This window comes from Tachyglossus aculeatus, chromosome 5 (assembly GCF_015852505.1).
Source record: "Tachyglossus aculeatus isolate mTacAcu1 chromosome 5, mTacAcu1.pri, whole genome shotgun sequence".
NCBI lineage: Eukaryota > Metazoa > Chordata > Mammalia > Monotremata > Tachyglossidae > Tachyglossus > Tachyglossus aculeatus.
Window position 1 is genome coordinate 43,765,222 of NC_052070.1, and position 23,003 is coordinate 43,788,224.

The 23,003-nt window shown below is 46.7% G+C and overlaps 1 protein-coding gene across 10 annotated transcripts in view; it reads left to right on the forward strand.

The window, feature by feature from the left end:
• The window catches only part of KCNAB2 (potassium voltage-gated channel subfamily A regulatory beta subunit 2), a 109,214-nt gene that overhangs the window by 69,337 nt on the left and 16,874 nt on the right, over positions 1-23,003 (forward strand). For all 10 annotated transcript variants that reach the window (XM_038746674.1, XM_038746677.1, XM_038746678.1 and 7 more), the window contains 6 exons: positions 3,428-3,471; positions 5,290-5,327; positions 11,301-11,380; positions 16,998-17,042; positions 19,673-19,717; positions 20,017-20,060. In XM_038746674.1, coding sequence (XP_038602602.1) covers positions 3,428-3,471; positions 5,290-5,327; positions 11,301-11,380; positions 16,998-17,042; positions 19,673-19,717; positions 20,017-20,060 — 296 coding nt within the window. The remainder of the gene's footprint in view (positions 1-3,427; positions 3,472-5,289; positions 5,328-11,300; positions 11,381-16,997; positions 17,043-19,672; positions 19,718-20,016; positions 20,061-23,003) is intronic.

Consider the following 23,003-nt stretch of genomic DNA (forward strand, 5'->3'; position numbering starts at 1 on the left):
AGCTCTAAAAGAACACAGCTGTGGACTGTTTTTGTGAGGTCACCCATGGCTGCTGCTTGGATTACTAAGCAAATACGGTACTTTTGAACCTTGAATCCTTTACTGGGTTCTACTTGGTTTCACATTAGGACTTTGTAGATAACTTAACCTCCCTGAGACAGGTTTTCCCAGCTGCATTTGCAGAGTGAACGTTATTATATTAGGATCAATTAGGGCCACTGAGCAGAACTGGATCGATTGGATTGATCAGTCAATCAGTGGTATTTATCGAGCACTTAACTAAATGCAAAGCACTGTATTTGGAAGAGTTCACCAGAAGCAAAAGACCCAGTCCCTATTAGAATGTAATAGGGACTCTAATAGGGGAGGCAGGCAGATACAAATTATTTACTCAGAGTGGGAGCAGTAGAGAGAACAAGGACAGAACAAGGACCAGCAAGAATATGAAATGAAGGAGCAAATCATTAAACGTGAGTTCCAAGAGTGGTTGTTGGGTTGGTGTACCTTGGGGTGCTGGGAATGAATTGAGGAGGAATTTCTGGAGGAGATGGACGTTAAGAGGGCTTTGAAGATGTGGAAATACCATCTCTGTGTTTTGGTCCTCCCCTGGACCCTCTGGCTGTGATCTAAACGGTAGTCTCACGGTGGATGGGTCTCTCGGCCATGTACAACTCTGACCCGTCACAGAAAGGATTTGGAGAATCTGGTGGGCTGCTGAGTTTGGTTGGGAATTGCCCTGCCACAGAGAAATAACTATTTCCTTCAGCTGTGGCCTGTGCCCTGTGCCCAGTAGTTATCTCAATCTCCCCTATCTCCACTGGCCCGGGGCAGTGGCGGGGACCCTAGACCTTCCCTTTCAGGGATTCATTCATTCATTCAATCGTATTTATTGAACGCTTACAGTGTGCAGAGCACTGTACTAAGCGCTTGGGAAGTACAAGGTGGCAACGTATAGAGACGGTCCCTACCCAAAATGGGCTCACAGTCTAAAAGGGGGAGACAGATTGACTGACAGCCTTGATCTGGATTTGCATAGTCCAGGGAGAACCCTTCATCTCTTAGCAAGCCGCTGAGCCTCACCACCGTCCTCCCTAATTAAGGTTTGTTATAATGGAAGCAGCATGATGTAATGGATAGAGCATGGGCCTGGGAATCAAAAGGTCAAGGGTTCATTCATTCATTCAGTCATATTTATTGAGCACTTACTGTGTGCAGAGCACTGTACGAAGCGCTTGGGAAGTACAGTTTGGCAACAGATAGAGACAGTCTCTACCCAACAGTGGGCTCACAGTCTAGAAGGGGGAGACAGACAACAAAACAAGACAAGTAGACAGGTGTCAATACCATCAGAATAAATAGAATTATAGCTATATACCCATCATTAATAAAATAAATAGAGGAATAAATAAATACAAATATACACAAGTGCTGTGGGGAGGGGAAGGGGGTAGGGTGGGGAGGTTGATGGGGAGGAGTAGGAGGAGAAGAAAAGGGGGGGCTCAGTCTGGGAAGGCCTAGAGGAGGTGAACTCTCAGTAGGGCTTTGAAGGGAGGAAGAGAGCTAGTTTGGCGGATGTGTGGAGGGAGGGCATACCAGGCCAGAGGTGGGACTTGGGCCAAGGGTCGACAACTGGACAGGCGAGAACAAGGCGCCGTGAGGTTAGCGGCGGAGGAGTGGAGTCACGGGCTGGGCTGTAGAAGGAGAGAAGGGAGGTGAGGTAGGAGGGGGCAAGATGATGGAGAGCCTTGAAGCCAAGAGTGAGGAGTTTTTGCTTGATTCGTATGTTGACAGGAGATTTTTGAGGAGGAGAATGACATGCCCAGAGCATTTGTGTACAAAGATAATCCGGGCAGCAGAGAGAAGTATAGACTGAAGCGGGGAGAGACAGGAGGATGGGACATCAGAAAGGAGGCTGATGGAGTAATCCAATTGGGATAGCTGCCACTTGTCTGCTGTGTGGGCTTGGGCAAGTCACTTCACTTCTCTGTGCCAGTTACCTCAGCTGTAAAATGGGGATTAAGGCTGTGAGCCCCACGTGGGACAGGGACTGTGTCCGAAATGATTTGCTTGTGTCCACCCCCGCACTTAGAGCAGTGCCTGGAACATAGTAAGCACTTAACAAATACCACAGTTTTTTTATTATCATTATTATTATAATGTGGTCGTGCCCGGGCTGGTTGTCTGAATTGCTAACTCCAGCTTGGTAGAATGGTCCTGGTTTCCACTGCATCCAGTGCACTGCTTTCCACCCTCCGCAGAGAAGAATGCCCCTCACAGCTTAGCTCATTTCCCCACTGTATTGGTCCTGGCTTCCATGATCTAGGCAGTATGGTCTAATGGCATGAATTTGGGAGTGGGAGTTGGGAGGCCCATGTTCGAATTAGAAGCAGCATATCTTAGTGGGTAGAGCAAGGACCTGGGTGCTAATCCCTGCTCTGCCACATGTCTACTGTGTGTGTGACCTTGGGTAAGTCATTTTACTTCTGTCCCTCAGTTACTTCAACTGTAAAATGGTGATTAAGATTATGAGCCCCCTGTGGGACAGGAACTGCGTTTAGAACAGTGCTTGGAACATAGTAAGCACTTAACAAGTACCAGAATTATAATTAGTATTATTATTGTTGTTGTTATTAATATTAATCCCAGCTCTGTAACCAGCCTGCTGCAGGACCTCTGACAAACCTCTTTGGGCCTCAGTTTCCTTGTCTGTAAAATGGGGATTATAAATACCCACTTCTCCCTACCTCACACGGGTGTTGTGATGATCAAATGAGAACTATTTTTCCCTTGAAGAAATAGCAAGTATTAAAAAAATGATGTAACCTTCTCCCAAAGCCAGAGACAAAATTAAAGGATATGGCAAGATCTAGTGAAACCTTGGGGGGCCAGATCAGGAGACAGGAGACCTGGGTCCTCTTTCTGGGCTGTGGCGCTGGCAAACTACTCTCCCTCTCTGCACCTCAGTTTTTCGACTTGCTAAATGGGACTTATCTCTGCATAATCCCTCCCTCCAGGGAGAGTCATAATGATGAATGAGGGAGGGTAAATGCCTGAGAAGTGTTTCTGTTATTGTTTGTTGTTTGTTGAGCAGGCTGGGTGGATCAGCCCCAGGAATTGAGAATTAATAAGAGGGAAACCATGGCCCAGAGGGCGGAACATGGGACTGAGACCCAGAAGGACAAGACCCTCATCACAGATCTACCACTGGCTTGCTGTGTATCTTTAGCAAGTCACTTGATCTCCTTGGGCCTCAGTTTCCTCATCTGTCAAATGGGGAAGATAGCTTGCCTCTCTCCACCTCTTAGATGTGAGCCCTGCAAGGATTGTATCTGATCGGATTATCTTGTGTCTGTTCCCAGAGTTTAGCACAGTGCTTTAGCCCATTGTAAGTGCTTAGTAAATATTCTAAGAGGTGTTTGTTTTGCAGGAATCTTGGGAAATCTGGATTGCGGGTCTCCTGCCTCGGTCTAGGTAAGTTGTCCCATGCCTGAGTGTGTTATCTTTCTGTGTGGGGAGAAGAGATGGGGAGGCACAGCTGACCAATTGCCCTTCGGCTAATGCGGAGCACAGTCTCTTCAGTTGCTGTGACTACAGAGCCTAGCAAATAGGTGCATAAAGGATACAAAATTAGATGTGTTTAAATTCCAACTTGGGTCATATTTCTTCATTTTTGCTTTTCTAAATGGTGCTGTATGTCTGCCACCAGCCCCACGGCCCACTCAGCCCATGCTTCACAAGCCAGGCATTACACAGCATGTTACTCTTTGCAGGATAGTACAGTGCCTGGCTCATAATAAGAGCTTAAGAGATACCATAATTGTTATGGTGATCCTTTGTGTAGCCCATTGCCACATTTTGCTGGGCATGAAAACAAAGTCTGAAGTGCCTCTGGCTGAGGAAGGATCAGGTCCTCACCACTCTAATGGTTAGCTGCTACTGAGCTAGTCTGAATTTTTTGTTATGTGAAGGGTCCAGAGGATTCACTCTGAAAGCTTGCCTACAGAGCCAGGGCCTTGGACTTTAGTGTGCTTCAGGGCCCTTTCTAAATTAGTAGTGGGAGGGAGGGAGGAGGATGACATCTTCACACCCCAACTGAAGGTTCTGCCCAAGAGCCTGGTCTTAGAACTCTAAAGAGGTCATTCCCAGCTTCCTCCAAAGTACAATAAAGGAGCCAGGAGAGTGCTGAGGTAAAATGGAATGATCTCTATCAATCTATCAGTAGGTTAGAGAAGCAGCGTGGCTCAGTGGAAAGAGCACGGGCTTTGGAGTCAGAGGTCATGGGTTTGAATCCCGGCTCTGCCACATATCTGCTGTGTGACCTTGGGCAAGTCACTTAACTTCTTTTAGACTGTGAGCCCACTCTTTTAGACTGTGAGCCCACTGTTGGGTAGGGACTGTCTCTATGTGTTGCCAATTTGTACTTCCCAAGCGCTTAGTACAGTGCTCTGCACATAGTAAGCACTCAATAAATACGATTGATTGATTGATTGATTCTCTGAGCCTCAGTTACCTCATCTGTAAAATGGGTATTAAGACTGTGAGCCCCACGTGGGACAACCTTATCACTTTGTATCCCAAGCGCTTAGAACAGTGCTTTGCACATAGTAAGCGCTTAACAAATGCCAACATTATTATTATTATTATTATTATTATTATTATTATTTATTGAGCGCCTATTGTATGCAGAGCCTGGACCTACGTATTTGGGCAACTACATTAGAGGTAAAAGACACAATCCCTACTCTGAAAATGCCTGTATTCCAACAGGAAGGCAGACACATGATTATTTACAGAAAAGAGAAACATCATGGCCTAATGAATAAAGCAAGGGTCTGGAAGTCAGAGAACATGGGATCTCATCCCAGCTCTGTGATTTGTCGGCTTTGTGACCTTAGCCAAGTCTCTTCTCTGTCCCTCAGTTACCTCAGTCATAAAAATAGGTATTAAGACTGTGAGCCTCATGTGTCTGCCAACCCTGTCATATTGTCCTCTCCCAATTGTGCCCAACCTGATTATCTTGTATCTACCCCAATGCTTAGTACAGTGCTTGGCATATTGTAAGCACTTAACAAATTACCATTTGAAAAAAAAGGAAGAAGAAGAGAAGGGAGAGATGAATAAGTGCTTAAACAATAGAGTATGCAGATCAATGAGCTCACAATTGCTGTGAGAAAGTAAGTGCTGAGATGGGAGTTGGGGCGATATGATTTGGGAAGAAGGAAGTGAACCCATAATTTGCCTCCTGGAGGTTTGGTCTCAACAATGAACCTATGTGTTTCTCTGTCACAGGAACATGGGTGACATTTGGAGGTCAAATCACAGATGAGGTAAGTACTTCCTCTGGATGAAAAGGAACCTGCAGAATTTGGGGTAGGACCAGAACCAGAACAAATTTCATTTCCACGTATTTCTGGTGCTCTCTAGGGTTTCCTGCAACATTCCAGAACCGGTCCAAAGTATCAAAACTTGTGCACATAGTAAAGTGCCCTGCACACAGTAAATCCTCAGTGATTATGATTGCTTGATTGTTTCAGAGATCAACTGTTAGCTCCTAGTGGGCAGTGAACATGTCTGCCAACTCTGTTATATTGTCCTCTCCCAAGCTCTCAAACAGTAAGCACGCAATAAACACAATTGATTGATTGATCGATCTGGGCATTTTCTGCCCCAAAGTGTGAGTAGTATTCAAGTATCTTGACTTGGTAACTATGTGGGAAAACCACTTTACCTTTCCCAGAACCTGAATGTCGATTTTCAAAAGGTAATGCCATTTACTTATTCATTCATTCAGTCGTATTTATTGAGCACTTACTGTGTGCAGAGCACTGTATTAAGTGCTTGGAAAGTACAAATCGGCAACATATAGAGACAGTCCTACCCAACAACAGGCTCACAGTCTAGAAGGGGGAGACAGACAACAAAACAAGTAGACAGGTGTCAATACCATCAGAATAAATAGTATTATAGCTATATACACATCATTAATAAAATGAATAGAATAGTAAATATGTACAAAAATACACAAGTGCTGTGGGGAGGGGAAGAAGGTAGGGCAGAAGGTTGTGGGGCGGTGGGGAGGGGACTAGGAGGAGAGGAAAAGGGGGGACTCAGCCTGGGAAGGCCTATTGGAGGAGGTGATCTCTCAGTAGGGCTTTGAAGAGAGGAAGAGAGCTAGTTTGGCGGACGTGTGGAAGGAGGGCATTCCAGGGTAGGGATAGGACTTGGGCCAGGTGCCGACCACCGGACAGACGAGAATGAGGCACAGTGAGGAGGTTAGCAGCAGAGGAGTGGAGTGTGCGGGCTGGGCTGTAGAAGAAGAGAAGGGAGGTGAGTTAGGAGGGGGTAAGGTGATGCAGAGCTTTGAAGCCTAGAGTGAGGAGTTTTTGCTTGATTCGAAGGTTGATAGGCAACCACTGGAAATTTTTGAGGAGGGAACGACATGCCCAGCCTGTTTCTGTAGAAAGATAATCTGGGCAGCAGAGTGAAGTATAGACTGAAGCGGGGAGAGGCAGGAGGATGGGAGATCAGAAAAGAGGCTGATGCAGTAATCCAGTCGGGATAGGATGAGAGATTGAACCAGCAAGGTAGCGGTTTGGATGGAGGGGAAAGGGCGGATCTTGGCGATGTTGTGGAGTTGAGACTGGCAGGTTTTGGTGACATATTGGTTGTGTGGGGTGAATGAGAGAGCAGAGTCAAGGATGACACCAAGGTTGCGGGTTTGTGAGACAGGAAGGATGGTAGTGCCATCCACAGTGACGGGAAGGTCAGGGAGAGGACAGGATTTTGAGAGAAGATAAGGAGCTCAGTCTTGGACATGTTGAGTTTTAGGTGGCGGGCAGACATCCAGAAGGAGATGTCCTGAAGGCAGGAGGAGATATGAGCCTGAAGGGAGGGAGAGAGAACAGGGGTAGAGATGTAGATTTGGGTGTCATCAAGTGTACTTAAATACCTTTGTATTTCTTGCATAAAGGAGCTGTTTGTTATTGAGAAAGTTACATCCAAAATTTTTAAAGGAATCAAACAAGGCCATTTTACCTATCAGGTTCCAGTCGGTTCCCCAAAAAACAGCGTGGCTCAGTGGAAAGAGTTCGGAGTCAGAGGTCATGGGTTCAAATCCTGGCTCTACCACTTTTCAGCTGTGTGACTTCGGGCAAGTCACTTAACTTCTCTGTGCCTCAGTTACCTCATCTGTAAAATGTGAACTAAGACTGTGAGCCCCACGTGGGACAACCCGTTCACCTAGTAACCTCCCCAGCACTTAGAACAGTGCTTTGCACATAGCAAGCACTTAATAAATGCCATTATTATTATCATTATTATCTTAGAACAGTGCTTTGCACATAGTAAGAGCTTAACAAATACCATCATTATTATTATTATCTTTTCTGTCACTATTAAAATACAGTGAATTTTCCAGTCCCATTTGGGGTTGGGTTTGGTTTAATTGATTTTCACAACTCCAGTGCTAAAGGCAGAGTGCCCTAAAGGAGAGGTGGCAGAGTCTGGTGGAAAAAGTTTAAGCCTGTAAGTTGGGAATCATGGGTTCAGATTCCAGCTCTGCCGCTGACCTGCTGTGCTTGTGCCCTCTTTGTGCCCTAAGTTTCTCAGCTGTAAAATGGGAACACGAATACTGGCTTTTCCCTTCATCACAGAAATGTTGTAGGGGCAGGAGTGAGAAATGAGATAATGATGTTGAAAAATAAAAAAATACTATGCAAATTCAGAGTGTTCGTAATTCTGGCAACTTGCCTCATGCTTGGGCAGCCATGGAAGGTCTGATGTCATTGTCATCATCAGTATCTTTTGAGCACCTCTAGTGGACAGGGCACAGTCCTAGAAAAAGAAGGAACTTACCAAAACCGAAAAAGAAAACATGGTGCCTGTCCCCGAGGAGCCCATAGGGAGCTAGACAAACACAAAACTCCAAATTTACAATTATAGAAAGCTGCACAAGACAGGACCAGAATCTATAAAGGCACAACATACAGAAATGTAATCACATTTTAGAGTTTTATTCAATATATTTAGCCATTCTTCGTGTTATATACTGAGGGCTTATGGTAGGCAGGTGGTGGGTTTTTAGCAAGTTTTTAAGGCAAGGGCTGTGGTTTGGTGAAGGGAAATATGAAAGGGCATGTCATTCGGGGGAATGGAATGAAAGGTGACTTGGAAGCAAAAGAGTGGGTGTAGGGGACCATTTGGAGGTTGAGTTGGTTGGGGCCATTGACCAGTGGTATTTATTGAGTCTCTAATAGTTGCAAAACACTATACTAAGCACTTGGGGGATTACAACAAAACAAAGACCAGCTTTTGGCCTTCCCTGCCTTCAAGGAGTTTATAATCTAATTGAGCAGTGGACATGGACTAAGACCAGCTGGAAGAAAAGGGCAAGCTACCCATGAAGGAGCCAGGGGATGGAAGGCTTTGAAACCATCGAGAGTTTTAATTTGATACGAGGGGGCTTTGGCAACAGTACCTTTTGACTTTCCAGGACGCAAGGCATGTGATGGGATCAACCCTCAAGAAAGGTCTCTGAGTGAAGTGACCCCACTCTTTATAATCACCTGTGGAATGTATTTATCTCCATCAACCTTGTTCCTTGCTGATTATCATCCAAAATCTTCCCCTGTACATATTCGGGGGACATATTCCTTTCCCCATTCAGTGAATAAAAAGCTGAACCCATAAAATATCTGGATATGAAATGAAGGGCCTCATCTAATGCAGCCCAAATTTCTTTAATGTTGAATTGTTCCTGCCTGGAAATGCAGATTTTGTCTCTTCCAATACTCTGTAAATCTGTTCTGTGACCCGAGGATTAGAGGGAGAAACCTGACTCTCCGATGACTAAGGCTGCCTCGTCCCTGATCCCTGTGTACCCTAGATGGAAGCCACAAAGCCACTGTTGCCAGGGAGAAATAATACCATTCCAGCCACTGTGGGCAGCTGCTCCATGGCCCAGTGGATAGAGCACGGGCCTGTGAGCCAGAAGGACCTGGATTCTAATCCCAGCTCCGCCACTTGTCTGCTGTATGACCTTGGGCAAGTCACTTAACTTCTCTGTGACTCAGTTATCTCATCTGTAAATTGGGGATTAAGACTGAGACCCATGAGACATGGACTGTGTCCAACCTGATTAATCTGCATCTACCCCAGTTTGTAGAGCAGCAGTGTCTGGCACATAGTAATAGCTTAACAAATACCATTAAAAAATACCAAGTCTTCATTCCAGGAACATGGGACCCATAGTTCTCTATCAGTGAGAGCAGTACAGAGTAATAGTAGCAGAGCCATGAAAATGAATAGGGGCAGAGGGGCCCAAGGCCTAAAAGAAAAATTGGGTAGCAGGACTGAAGATTCATTCATTCATTCAATTGTATTTATTTAGCGCTTACTGTGTGCAGAGCACTGTACTAAGCGCTTGGGAAGTGCAAGTTGGCAACATATAGAGATGGTCTCTACCCAACAACGGGCTAACAGTCTAGAAGGGAGAGACAGACAACAAAATGTGTACAGGTGTCAAGCACAGTGCTTGAGCAGCATGGCTTAGTGAAAAGAGTTTATGAGTTTGGATTTGCGAGTCAGAGGACGTGGGTTCTAATCCCAGATCTGCCACTTCTCTGCTGTGTGACCTTGGGCAATACACTTAACTTCTCTGTGCCTGTTACCTCAACTGTAAAAGGGGATTAAGACTAAGCCCCCACCTTGTATCTAACCCAGGGCTTGTCACATTATAAGCACTTAGTACCATTATTATCACTAATTAATAGCTTAGCAAATGCAGAAAAATATCCAGGTCTGTATATTCTGCACTTACATTATTAGTTTGGATTAAAGCAGGTGAATTTCTCTGATGCCCATGATCGTGTAGGGGCTCTGTAGCCATGCTGGCCCCTATGGGGAGAAAATCTCAGTTACACAGATCACATTAGTATTCGATAATCCTTATATAGGGATTCTCACAAACGAAAGGCCCATTGGGCAACCCTGTGATTTTGGGGTAAGAAGCAGTGCAAAGCTCTGGATGTGATCTTATGAATAAATTCTAGTCACAGCTCCATCACTTGCCTACCGAGTGCCCTTGAGAAAGTCACTGGACTTCTCTGTGCATCAGTTTCTTCACCTGTATAATGGGGATATGATACCTACTCTCCTCATCTCTTGGCCTGGGAGCCCCAGGTGGGACAGGGCCCTGTATCCAATCTGACTTAGCACAGTGGCAGGCACCCAGAAAGCACCTAAAAAATGACAACATTAATATTATTATTAACAAAATAATATGTAAAGGTGAAGTTTATGTGCCTACCTCACCTTTATGCCCATTCTGAACTGAAGTTGCACACACTCCAGAATAGTAATAATAATGGTATTTAAGCACTTACTATGTGCCAAGCACAGTTCTAAGCAGTAGGGTAGATACAAGGTTATCAGGTTGTCCCATGTGGGGCTCACGGTCTTAATCCCCAGATGAGGGAACTGAGGCACAGAGAAGTTAAGTGACCTTCCCAAAGTCACCTCTGACTCCCAAGCCCATGCTCTTTCCATGAATTAAATAACTTTTTCCTAAATGCAACAGGGAATAGGAATGAGCCACCAATGGTCAAGGTAACCAAGATACAGAGGCCCTATTCAGCTTTTCAGCATTCATTTGTCACGTGCCCTTTACCGCATGGCACCCGCAACATAAAAGAATGCCAGTTGCTTGTTAACCAAACTGTCTCAATGTGTTAAAATGGTTTTTTTCTAGTCTTAATGCATATTCATTACCTCGACATAGTATGGTCTCCATTTCTTTAAAAACCAAAAGATAAATCCTTTTCTCTAGGAGGTTTCCTTTACCATAGTCCCCATTTGGTTGCAGTTAAGCGGGCTAGAAGGGGCAGGCTTTAGCCCCCTCCTGCAGTATTTGTTGAATCAAGCACTATATTAAGCACTGGGGTAGATACGGTATATGCAGGTTGGATACAGTCCCTGTCCTGCCCCGGGTTTACAGTCTAAGAAAGAGGGAGAAGAGCTGCTGACAGGCCCTGTGGGAAGGGATCAGGCCCTCAGCCAGAGAGCTCAGATGCCGGAGCCACGGTTGCATAGATGTATTTTCACTGCCTTGATTTCATTTTAGGAAAAATCTCTCCTGCCTTAGACAGAGTAGATGTAATTGTTTAAATGAAAGTTAGTTATATTAAAAATGAGAAGCAGCATGACCTAGTAGAAAGAGCACGACAAGATGTGTTTTCTTCTTGGGCCTTCTAGGGGGTGGGGCCTCCCGTCACCTGGTCTTTCTGAACAAGGATCTTTTGCAGATGGCCGAACAGCTGATGACCTTGGCTTATGACAATGGAATCAACCTGTTTGATACGGCAGAAGTTTACGCTGCTGGAAAGTGAGTATCTTTTCAAGTTGAAGCAGTTGGACCCGGCACCAGTATTTCTGCATCTCTCACCCCAGCTCCTTGCTCTGAGCCGAGCCTATCCCCCAGCCTATCCACAGCTCTCCCTCTCTCCTTCCCCCAGTGCTCTGCAGAAAGCTTGGTGGGGGTGGGGGGGCCGAGAACTGTGATTTCAACGCAAGATACGGGCCCCCTCCCTCACCCCAGGCACCCCCTCTCCTTCGCAGTGAAGTACACTTACCCCTGCCCCAGCAAACAAGAGTAGAAAGCAGGGTGTGAGTGCCTTCACATGCCTACCCAACTCTGAGCACACCTCAGAAGTCCTGGGTTCAAGGGGTCCTTATTTCCTCGAAGGCCACAGCAGCCACCAAGACAACCCACCTTCTAGACCAAGTCCCTCAGGTGTAGCATCAGTACTGGGCTGCAGTCACCCCCATCTTAAGCAAGCTGGGGACCTAAAAGGCTTTGTGTGGACTTCACACCGGATTCTACAGCCGATCAATCATGTTTATAATTATTATTAAGTGCCATCGAGTTGTTTCCAACTCATAGTGACTCTATGGGTATACTTTCTCCAGAAAGTCCTGTTCTGTGCCATGATCTGCAACCTTTCTAATGGTTCTTCCGTTATGGTCCGTTGTTGTGGTCTCTATCCATGTAGCTGCTGGTCTGCCTCTTCCACGTTTTACTTGGACTTTTGCTAGCATTAGTGTCTTCTCCAGAGAATTAGTCCTTCAGATTATGTGTACAAAATATGCTAATCAAAGTCAAGTCATTTGGCCTTCCAAAGACCACTTTGGTTTAATTTACTCCAAAATCCATTTGTTTGTTCTTTGGGCAGTCCGTGGTATTCGTAAAAGTCTTCTCCAACACCACCTTTCAGAAGAATCGATGTTCTTTCTATCCTGTTTTTTCGCTGTCCAGCTTTCAGATCCATACATTGTCACTGGAAACACCATAGAGTTGACAATTTGTATTTTTGTGGCAGTTCAGCACACTTCATGACCTTTTTCCAGGCCTCTTCATAGAAAGTTTTTCTAACATTAATCCATTAATCTTCAGCATATTTCTTGGCTACTAGTTCCTTTATTATTGATTATCAATCCCAGGAGAGAAAAATTATCAACTATTCCTCCATCCACTACAAATGTGTTAAAACTTCAATCATGTTTACTGAGCGGTTACTGTGTGCAGAATACAAACAATAATGGAAAAGACACATTCCCTACCCACAACAAACTTACAGTGTAGAAGGGTAGAAAGTGATTAATATAAATAAATACAGACATATACATAGAATGCTGGGGGGGTAGGAAGGGTTAGTAAAGGGAGCAGGTCAGAGTAATGCAGACTTTTCCCACCTCTTTGCTCAATGCAATTTATGCCCCAGCCGGAACCTGCCTGGCAGGGATGAGAGAGTGGGAGATGCCTATCATGCTCATCAATTCCTCCGCCCACAATCTCGGTTCTGAGACTCGTCCAGTGGGTTTTGATGGGAGACTCTAACGTCGTCATTTTCGTGGGCCCAGTTGGGCTAGGAGAGGAGATGGGCAGCTGGGGTTTAAGGCCATTAAAGCCCCATTAAACCAGGATTCCCCAGTTCATTTAGCTCTTGATGTAGGGGCTTGGAAGGTGGATGAAACTCTTGCTTCCAATGGGGCTGGCGGCAAAATGGTTTTTCACATTGGGTGCAGTAAAGTTGGAATCTATGCCCCAATTACGGGGGCCTTCATTGAATGCCATTTTAAGCTTTTTCTTTTAGTTTCTACTTTAGTCAGATCTCCAGAATCCTGTATGGCCTGTGGTCAGACCAGTCTCCCTTAAGATTTTCCATATATGTGTTGGAAGAAGGTGAAATTCACCTGTGAGTGCATATGTGACTGAAAAAGCCATTGCAGGACTCACAGCCCCAACTGCACTGAGCACACTTTTTCATGACTGAGGAAATAAGATCTGAAAAGAGTATAGGTTTTTCTGGAGATGGGGAAGAACAGTCTCTCTACCCCAGAAAACCATATTCAATCTTACCCTCAATAGCTGTGGCTTCTCAAATTTAAGGGTGCTAAAGTTAAGCACCCCACCTGCCCCCTTAGCCAGAAACATTGACTAAAAACTTAGAGAGGGGATTTAATAATTGTGGTATTTGGGAAGCATTTACAATGTGTCAAGCACTGTACTAAGCGCTGGGGTAGATATGAGATAATCAGGACCCACATGGAGCTCACTGCCTAAGTAGGAGGGAGAACAAATATTGAAACCCCATTTTGCAGAAGAGGGAACTGAGGCATGCAGAAGTTAAGTGACTTGCCCAAGGTCATACAGCAGACAAGTGGTGGAGCTGGGATTAGAAGCCCTCTGACTCCCAGGACTGTGCTCTTGCACTTTCTTACAGTCCGAGACTCGGATTTCATTTGCTAAAAATCAATCAATGGTATTTACCGAGTGTCTGCAGAGCCCAAGTCTTTAGGGAGCTTTATTCTCACTCATGCCCTTTCCGGGTTCTTTTCCTCCCTTCCGCAGCCTGGGGTGGCTCCAGCTGGCTCTGCCTTTTGTTATAACCAGGAAATCCAATGTTCGGGAGGGCACCGAGACTTTCACTTGATTAGTATGAAAGTCTCCCTCCCTTCTTTGTCAAAAAAATTCCAGAAGCTCAGGCGCACATCCACCCCTGGGAGGCCCTGAGTGACCTTGGCCATCTCACTGTCCTGCATGCCAGGCTGCAAGGTTACTGGCAGCAAGCAGTAACCTTGAGAAGCAGCATGGCCTAGTGGGTAGAGTGCGAGCCTGGGAATCAAAAGGACCTGGATTCTAATCCTGGCTCCAGCCACTGCTGTGCAGTGTGACCTTGGCAAGTCACTTCACTTCTCAGTTCCCTCATCTATAAAATGGTGATTAATACTGTTGAGCCCCTGTGGGACCTGAACTGTGTCCAACATGATTATCTTGTATCTACCCCAGCTGTGTGACCTTGGGCAAGTCACTTCACTTCTCTGGGCCTCAGTTACCTCATCTGTAAAATGGTGATGAAGACTGTGAGCCCTATGTGGAACAACCTGACTACCTTGTATCTGCCCCCGTGCTTAAAACAGTGCTTGGCATATAGTAAGTGCTTAACAAATACCATCATTATTATTACAATGCATGGTACGTAGCGCTTAACAAATGCCATTAAAGAAAAAAAAAAGTAAGCCTCTTATGCAGGTGGAACTAAGCCGGAGAGCTCCAGAAGGTTTCGCTTTGGGAGAACAGTAATGTCCGTGCCAGTCTGAATTAGTTCAGAGCCAATGCGGGTTTTGTGTGAGTGAGCTGGTCCTAGACTGGGTGTGTGGTGCCATGGTGATGATGATGATGGCATTTAAGCGCTTACTATGTGCAAAGCACTGTTCTAAGAACTGATAATGGAAAGGACCTGGTCCCTACCGAAGGCTGAAACACAGAGCCCACACTGCAATATGCCAAGCAGTCCGGCAACCACCGGCAGCGCCTTATGCTCCTCCAGCGAGCAGCCTGGCTCTGGGTGGGATTCCTGCTTTGCAGAAGTTGAAGATCTCTGGATTGTGTATTTGTTACGGGCAGGGAATGTGTCTGCTAGTCCTGTTCATTCATTCGTTCAGTCATATAGTCATATTTATTGAGCACTTACTGTGTGCAGAACACTGTACTAAGTGCTTGGGAGAGTACACTACAACAATAAAACATGTTCCCTGCCTACATTGAGCTTACAGTCTCAAAGGGGGAGACAGACATTAATATAAATAAATTCATTCATTCAATCATATTTCTTGAGCGCTCACTGTGTGCAAAGCATTGTACTATGCGCTTGGGAGAGCACACTATAACAACAGACACATTCCTTGATCACAGCGAGCTCACATTAAATAAATGACAGATATGTAGATAAGTGCTGTGGGGCTGGGAGGTGGGATTAATGAAGGGAGAAAGTCAAGGTGACACAGAAGGGAATGGGAGAAGAGGAAAGGGGGACTTAGGGAAGGCCTCTTGGAGGAGATGTACCCTCAGTAAGGTTTTTGAACAAGGGGAAAGTAATTGTCTGTTGGATTGGAGGAGGGAGGGCATTCCAGGCCAGAGGCAGGACGTGGGCGAGGAGTCAAAGGAGAGATAGATGAGAGCAAGGCACAGTGAGGTTAGCATTAGAGGAGTCAACTGCGTGGGCTGGGTTGTAGTACAGTACAGTACAGTCCTGCTTTTCCTCTGCACCATCCTGATACAGGGGCGGCGATTTGCTAAATATGGCTATCCCAACCAAGGCTTTTCATTCCTCCTTCTTCCTCCTTTGGGGGAAGGCTTCTCTCCTGCCCCCACTGCCCCTTAGCCTGACAAAACTCTGTAGCTCTCCGAGATTAGGGGGTGACTGGGGCTACCACTTGCGCAGGCCTACCAGTCGCTCCCGGCAGAGCATCTCTGTGGGGTTCTCAGGCAGAAGGAGGACAGAGTTATGACTCTGGGTGCCCAGTGTGGATGCATTTAGGGGATGGAGGGGAGGAATATATGTCCCCAGGAGAAAATGAAGTCATTCATGCCAACATCAAACTCTCCTTGTCCTCCCCAGCTAAGGATTCCCAAAGAGTCTTAAGGTCAGGACCTTGTACCATCATCATCATCATCATCAATGCAATTTATTGAGGGCTGACTGTGTGCAGTCCAAGCCCCAGATTAGCTGTGTGGGATTACTTAGAACAGTGCTTTGCACATAGTAAGTGCTTAACAAATGCCATCGTTATTATTATTATTATTAAAAATCAATCAATGGTATGGATTGAACACCAACTGTATTCAGAGCACTGTACTAAGAGCTTGGGAGAGTTCATTTCAACAGAGTTGGTAGACATAATTCTTGCCCACAAGCAGCTTGCAGTTATATGGCAGGGTATAAGGATAAGCACATAAACTCTGTGGGACTGGGGGTGGAGGGAATATTACGAACTCTGTATATGTGTACATTAATGTCTGTCTCCCTCTCTGAACTCCAAGCTTGTTGTTGGCAGGGAACGTGTCTTCCAATTCTGTTGCATTCTCCCAAGTGCTTAGTATAGTTCTCTGCACCTAGTAAACACTCAAAAAATACCATCAATTGATTGATGATTGATTGCTCTGCACACAGTAAGCACTCAATACATACCACTGATGATGGTGATGATGATGTTGATAAATATCAAGTGCTTCTAGAATACAGATCCAAGAGCATAGGCAGTGTAGATGGGAGGGCAAGTAGGGGATACGAGGGCTTAGTCAGGGAAGGCTTCTTGGAGGAGATGTGATTTTAATAAGGCTAAGAATGTGGAGGGGGGGCTGTCGACTATGAAGGGGGAGGGAGTTCCGGGACAGAGGAAGGATGTGGGCAAGGGGTCAGCGGCAAGATGGAGGTACAGTGATTAGCTTGGCGTTACAGGAGCTGATTTAATGCCTTAATGCCAGAAACACAAATCGGAAGGAATCACTTCCAGGAAGTAGCTTTTCATCTTTAATTATCTTGCTTTGTTGTCCCCTAATGATGTCTTCCCTTCTGTGGTGGCCAGGGTGCTGGTTTTGATTCTCTGAAGCCTGTTAATGAAATCCTTGGGGTTCCCCTTTGTCTGTTTCTGTTTTGCAGGGCTGAAGTTGTATTAGGAAATATTATTAAGAAGAAAGGATGGAGGTAATTATTCCAAATTTACCCGCTCAGTCTTCCCTGCCCCAATGCAGCCAGGGGCCGAGGACCAGAGCCCCGGCGACTCTTCCATTGGGGCCGGAAAGGGAGGCAGAGGAGAGTTTCAGGTGGGGGCGCTGCTAAGAGCCCAGTGGGGGCTGGGGAGACTAAAGGGGTCCAGTGGCATTGGACGCCCTGGTAGCCAAACCAAGGCTCTGCAGTGCACTGGGGCCAGCCCAGAGTGGGACACCTCCCTGCTCAAGTGGGAATCCTGACAAATGAGGATTTTTGTCTTGGGAATGTTTCCCCTCCTCCCAACTGCCCCTGCAAAATTTCACTGAACAAGCAGTAGCAACTGTCATGCTACTTATTGAGTACTTTCATTCATTCAATCATATTTATTGAGCACTTACTGTGTCCAGAGCAGAGGCTGATCCAAGACAGTCAATCAGATTGGACACAGGCCCTGTCCCACACATAGCTCCTTGTCCAAGGGACAGAGAGAGCAGGGATCTTCTCCCCATTTTATAGAGGAAGAAGTGGGCACAGAGAATAACAATAATAATAATGGTATTCATTAAGCACTTACTATGTGCCAAGCACTGTTCTAAGCACTGGGGTAGATACAAGGTTCTCTGGTTGTCCCGTGTGAGGCTCATAGTCTTAATCCCCATTTTACAGGTGAGGTAACTGAGGCACAAAGAAGTAAAGTGACTTACCCAGGGTCACACAGCAAAGAAGTGGAGGAGCAGGGTTAGAACCCACGGCCTCTGACTCCCAAGCCCGTGCTCTTGCCACTAAACCACGCTGCTTCTCTGAAGTTAACAGACTTGCCCAAAGACACACAGTAGGCCAGGGCAAAGCTGAGACTAGGAGTCGGGTTTCTGGACTCCCAGCCCCAGGCTCTTTCCACGAGACCACACTGCCTCCTGTGAGCTAGGGGAACTTCTCCAGGTCTCCCATAGGGTCATCATGGAAACAGCGGACAGAGCCTATCACCATGCTTAAAATTTTCTGGGCAAATCTTTTTCTACTTGCTCTCTGCTGGAGTGTGTAAATCTTGAGTGTAACTTTTGCAATAGTCAATCCCAGGATAGCAATAACTGAGTGCTAACCTAGGCCAGTGACCAGAGAACCTGAGAGCCCCCTTCCCTCCACAAAAGTGCTGATCTGGAACGGGCTCCACCTGTCCCTGACCTAAGGTTCTCCTCCTCCCCAAATTTAAAATCAGTCATGACTTCAGTCAGTATCAGGCCTCCCTGAGAGCAAAGCTTTATAACCAGTGGTCACTGGTGTTTATTGAATGCCCCTGAGTGCACTGCATTGTACTAAGCACTTGAAAGAGTACCATCTAAGCAAGACACAGGTTTTCTGCCTGTAAAGAACAAACAATCTGAGGCCAGAGAAACACTGCTTCACTTTCAGGATGGTCCCTCCCTCACCTCCTCCTTCACTTATTCATTCATTCATTCAATCGTATTTATTGAACACTTACTGTGTGCAGAGCACTGTACAAAGTGCTTGGAAGTTAAAATTTGGCAACAAAAAGAGACAATCCCTACCCAACAACGGGCTCACAGTCTAGAAGCGGGGAGACAGACCCTTTCCAACATCTGTTCCAACCCAAATACCCTGCTCCCAGGCAGCCATTGAGTATCCAAGATCTATGATGGCTTTGGCTCCCCTGGCTTTTACATTTCCCCATCCAAGGATCATTGCCAGAGCTCCAAAGCCTAGTTTGGAAGCCCAGGACCCCAGAGGACCCAAGAGGTCACCTCCAGCCTCATGTCGGGGACAAGCCAGGTGTCTGACGGAATCGCAGGTCCTCAAAGCCACTTGGTGTAACATCATCAGAAGTGGCCCATGAGCACAGCTGCTCACGGGCCAGCATTTTCGGAAATGCCACCAGCAGTTCCAAGGCTGCATCTCAGCTCCTTCCTTTCCTTATCGAGTGCCATTTGTCAATTGTCCTCTTTGGCGGTAATTATCTACTCCCCCACCCCACCTTTCCTCCAAGTGGTCTCTCGCCATCCCAGAGGTTGCCCTGAAAATAAATTCATCTTCACAAGGTAATTAAGGGAAACTGCTCTCGTTAGCAAATCTCATGATTGTGTCTCAGGTAAATATACACCGAGATAAATATTAGATCATCCCGGATGGGGAGGATGAGGAGGCAGTGTGACCTAGTAGAAGGAGCCTGGAACTGGGAGTCATGAGAGCTGAGGTACCTTGGGCAAATCACTGAAACTCTGGGCCTCAGTTTTCTCCTCCATGGGGAGGAGATGTCTGCTGTTCTTACCCCTTAGATTATGAAACCCAAGTATGACAGAGAATGTGTGGGACCTGATTATCTTGAATTTACACCGGTATTCAGTACAGTGATTTGGCCTGGGGAGATTGATTAATTGCCATAATTCTTATTGTTATCCGATATGCCTGTAGGATATGGTCACTGGAGGAGTGGTGGTGGTGGTGATTATGGTTTAGGCAGTAGCAGAGATAGGAGTGAGCTTGCGTAATGCAAGAGGGATTACAGTGGGGCAGCTTCAGCTGGGAGGCGAAGGCCAGATCCGGAAGAGGCAGGAGAAAGTTGAGGTTCCTGCGTTCGGTGAATGTTTCCCTCCTTTTCTGTTTTCTAGACGATCAAGCCTGGTCATTACCACTAAAATCTTCTGGGGAGGAAAGTATGTAAGAGTTTGGAGTCATAGTCACCTTGCCAGGGACCACAAGTCCAGACCGCTGTACTTGTGTGGGACGGGTCCTCGAGGCACACTTGGGCCGGCCTGGGGTCGTGTTTGGGCAGTGGCCCCCCGGGGAGTGGGGGCTGAGGTTCAGAACTCACCCAAGGGGTAGCTTTATAACCAAGGTGGGTGGTCCGGGACCCTGAGCCCCCTGAGGTGGTGGGGCGCAGGATGCTGTTCGAGATCAGGTTGAGATGGGAGGACGGGGTGAGTGTCTGACGTGTTGTCGACCTTTCTTTCAGAGCGGAGACTGAACGGGGGCTGTCCAGGAAACACATCATAGAAGGTAAGGAACAGTATGACTCAAACGAGCCCAGCTTTCCCTTTTCCAGAAATTTCAAAACAGGAAGGAGCATCCAGAGGCCAAGACCAGATCCCATCTCCAAAGAAGATTGCCCAGTTAATCAATCAGGGGTATTTATTGAGTACTTACTATGTGCAGACCACTGTACTAAATGCTCAGGAAAATACAGTCAATCAGTGGTATTTATCGGGTGCTTAATATGTGCAGAGCACTGCACTAAGCACTTGGGATAATACAGAACAACAAGCCCACAAGGAGCTTACAGTCTGGAGGGGGAAACAGACATTAATATAAATAATCAGTACCGTCAGGCATTCGAGGTGGATGAGTTTATAGCATGTTCTCCAGGCAGGGGGAACGCACAGCATTCTGCAGTTGCCTGTTCCAGCATGTCTAACTAAAGTCCTCTAAACTATAAGCTCATTGTGGGTAGGGAACATACCTGCTAATTTTCCCAAGCACTTAATATAGTGCTCGATACTTAGTAAGCATTCAATAAATACCATTGATTGATAAAGCCAACAACTATTCTTCTATATCTGTGGGACTGGGATATGTATCGGAGTGCCTAAGGGGTAGACAGCCGAGGCCTAGTCAACAGTGAGGGGAGGGTGGATAAGGGAAATGAGGGCTAGGCCCCACACCAAAAAACTCCAAGGCCAGAGGCTCCGGGCCTCAGTTATCTCATCTGTAAAATGGGAATAGGGTGCCTATTCTCCCTACCTCTTAGACTGTGAGCCCCGAATGGGACAGAGACTATATACAATCTGGTATCAACCCCAGTGCATAGAACAATGTTTGCTCCCTTGTTAAGTACTTAATTACTGTAGCTATTAATCAATCAATCATATTTATTGAGCGCTTACTGTGTGCAGAGCACTGTACTAAGCGCTTGGGAAGTACAAGTTGGCAACATTTAGAGACGGTCCCTACCCAACAGTGGGCTCACAGTCTAGAAGGGGGAGACAGAGAACAAAACAAAACATATTAACAAAATAAAAAGAATAGGTATGTACAAGTAAAATAAATAAATAAATACAGTAATAAATACATACAAACATATATACATATATACAGGTGCTGTGGGGAAGGGAAGAAGGTAAGGCGGGCGGGATGGAGAAGGGGAGGAGAGGGAGAGGAAGGAGGGGGCTCAGTCTGGGAAGGCCTCCTGGAGGAGGTGAGCTCTCAGTAGGGCCTTGAAGGGAGGAAGAGAGCTAGCTTGGTGGATGTGGGGAGGGAGGGCATTCCAGGCCAGGGAGATGACGTGGGCCGGGGGTCGACAGCGGGACAGGCGAGAGCGAGGCACGGTGAGGAGATTAGCGGCAGAGGAGCGGAGGGTGCGGGCTGGGCTGTAGAAGGAGAGAAGGGAGGTGAGGTAGGAGGGGGCGAGGTGATGGAGAGCCTTGAAGCCGAGGGTGAGGAGTTTCTGCTTGATGCATAGGTTGATTGGTAGCCACTGGAGATTTTTGAGGAGACTTCTAGGCCTAGGACTCCTAGGCCCCGGTTCAGAAACTCCAGAGCTGGAAGTTCATATCTTTCTCCTCCTCCTCCCCCACTTCCCACTCCTTTGGCCGCTTCAGCCCTTCCTTGGAGCCCTCTTTGCTTCTGTTTCTCCCTCTGGCAGGTGGGAATCAATCGTTAATTACTGTGGCATTTGTTCAGCACTTCCTCTGTGCCCAGTGCTGTGCTAAGCACTGAAGTAGATTCAGTGCCATCCCAGTTACCTCAGTTTGGAAAGCATACGTGTTTTCACTACACGTTTTGGCTAGAGCACGACATGGGATTTCCTTCTGCCAATGTGTTGGAAGAAAATGTGCCCCCACACATACACACGCATATGGGGTAGGGCACCACAACACACACTTCCTGCCCACGGGACTCTGCCGCCCCGGGCACCGCAGGGCAGTGCCATCCCCCTGACAGCTCGTTGCCCATGCTGTTGTTCTGCACCCCATGGGGAAGCAGCATGGCATAGTGGATTGAGTCCTGGCCTGGGAGTCAAAAGGTCCTGGATTCTAATCCTGGCTCTGCCACATGTTTGATGTGTGACCTTGGGCAAGTTACTTCATTTCTCTGTGCCTCAGTTACCTCACTTGTAAAATGGAGATTGAGACTGTGAGCCCCATGCGGGACAGGGACTGTGTCCAAGCTGATCCATACTTCACACCGCTGCCTAGATTGTCTTTGTCCAGAAATGCTCTGGGCATGTTACTCCCCTCCTCAAAAATCTCCAGTGGCTACCAATCAACCTGCACATCAGGCAGAAACTCCTCACCCTCGGCTTCAAGGCTCTCCATCACCTGGCCCCCTCCTACCTCACCTCCCTCCTCTCCTTCTACAGCCCAGCCCGCACCCTCCACTGCTCTACTGCTAATCTCCTCACGGTGCCTCGTTCTCGCCTGTCCCGCTGTCGACCCCCGGCCCATGTCATTCCCCAGGCCTGGAATGCCCTCCCTCCCCACATCCACCAAGCTAGCTCTCTTCCTCCCTTCAAGGCCCTACTGAGAGCTCACCTCCTCCAGGAGGCCTTCCCAGACTGAGCCCCCTCCTTCCTCTCCCCCTCCTCCCCCTCTCCACCCCCCCGCCTTACCTCCTTCCCTTCCCCACAGCACCTGTATATATGTATATGTTTGTACGTATTTATTACTCTACTTATTTATTTACTTGTACATATCTATTCTATTTATTTCATTTTGTTAATATGTTTTGTTTTGTTCTCTGTCTCCCCCTGCTAGACTGTGAGCCCACTGTTGGGTAGGGACCGTCTCTATATTTTGCCAACTTGTACTTCCCAAGCGCTTAGTACAGTGCTGTGCACACAGTAAGCGCTCAATAAATACGACTGATTGATTGATTGATTGATTGATTTGCTTGTATCCATCCCAGCACTTAGTACATTGCCTGGCACATCGTAAGTCCTGAACA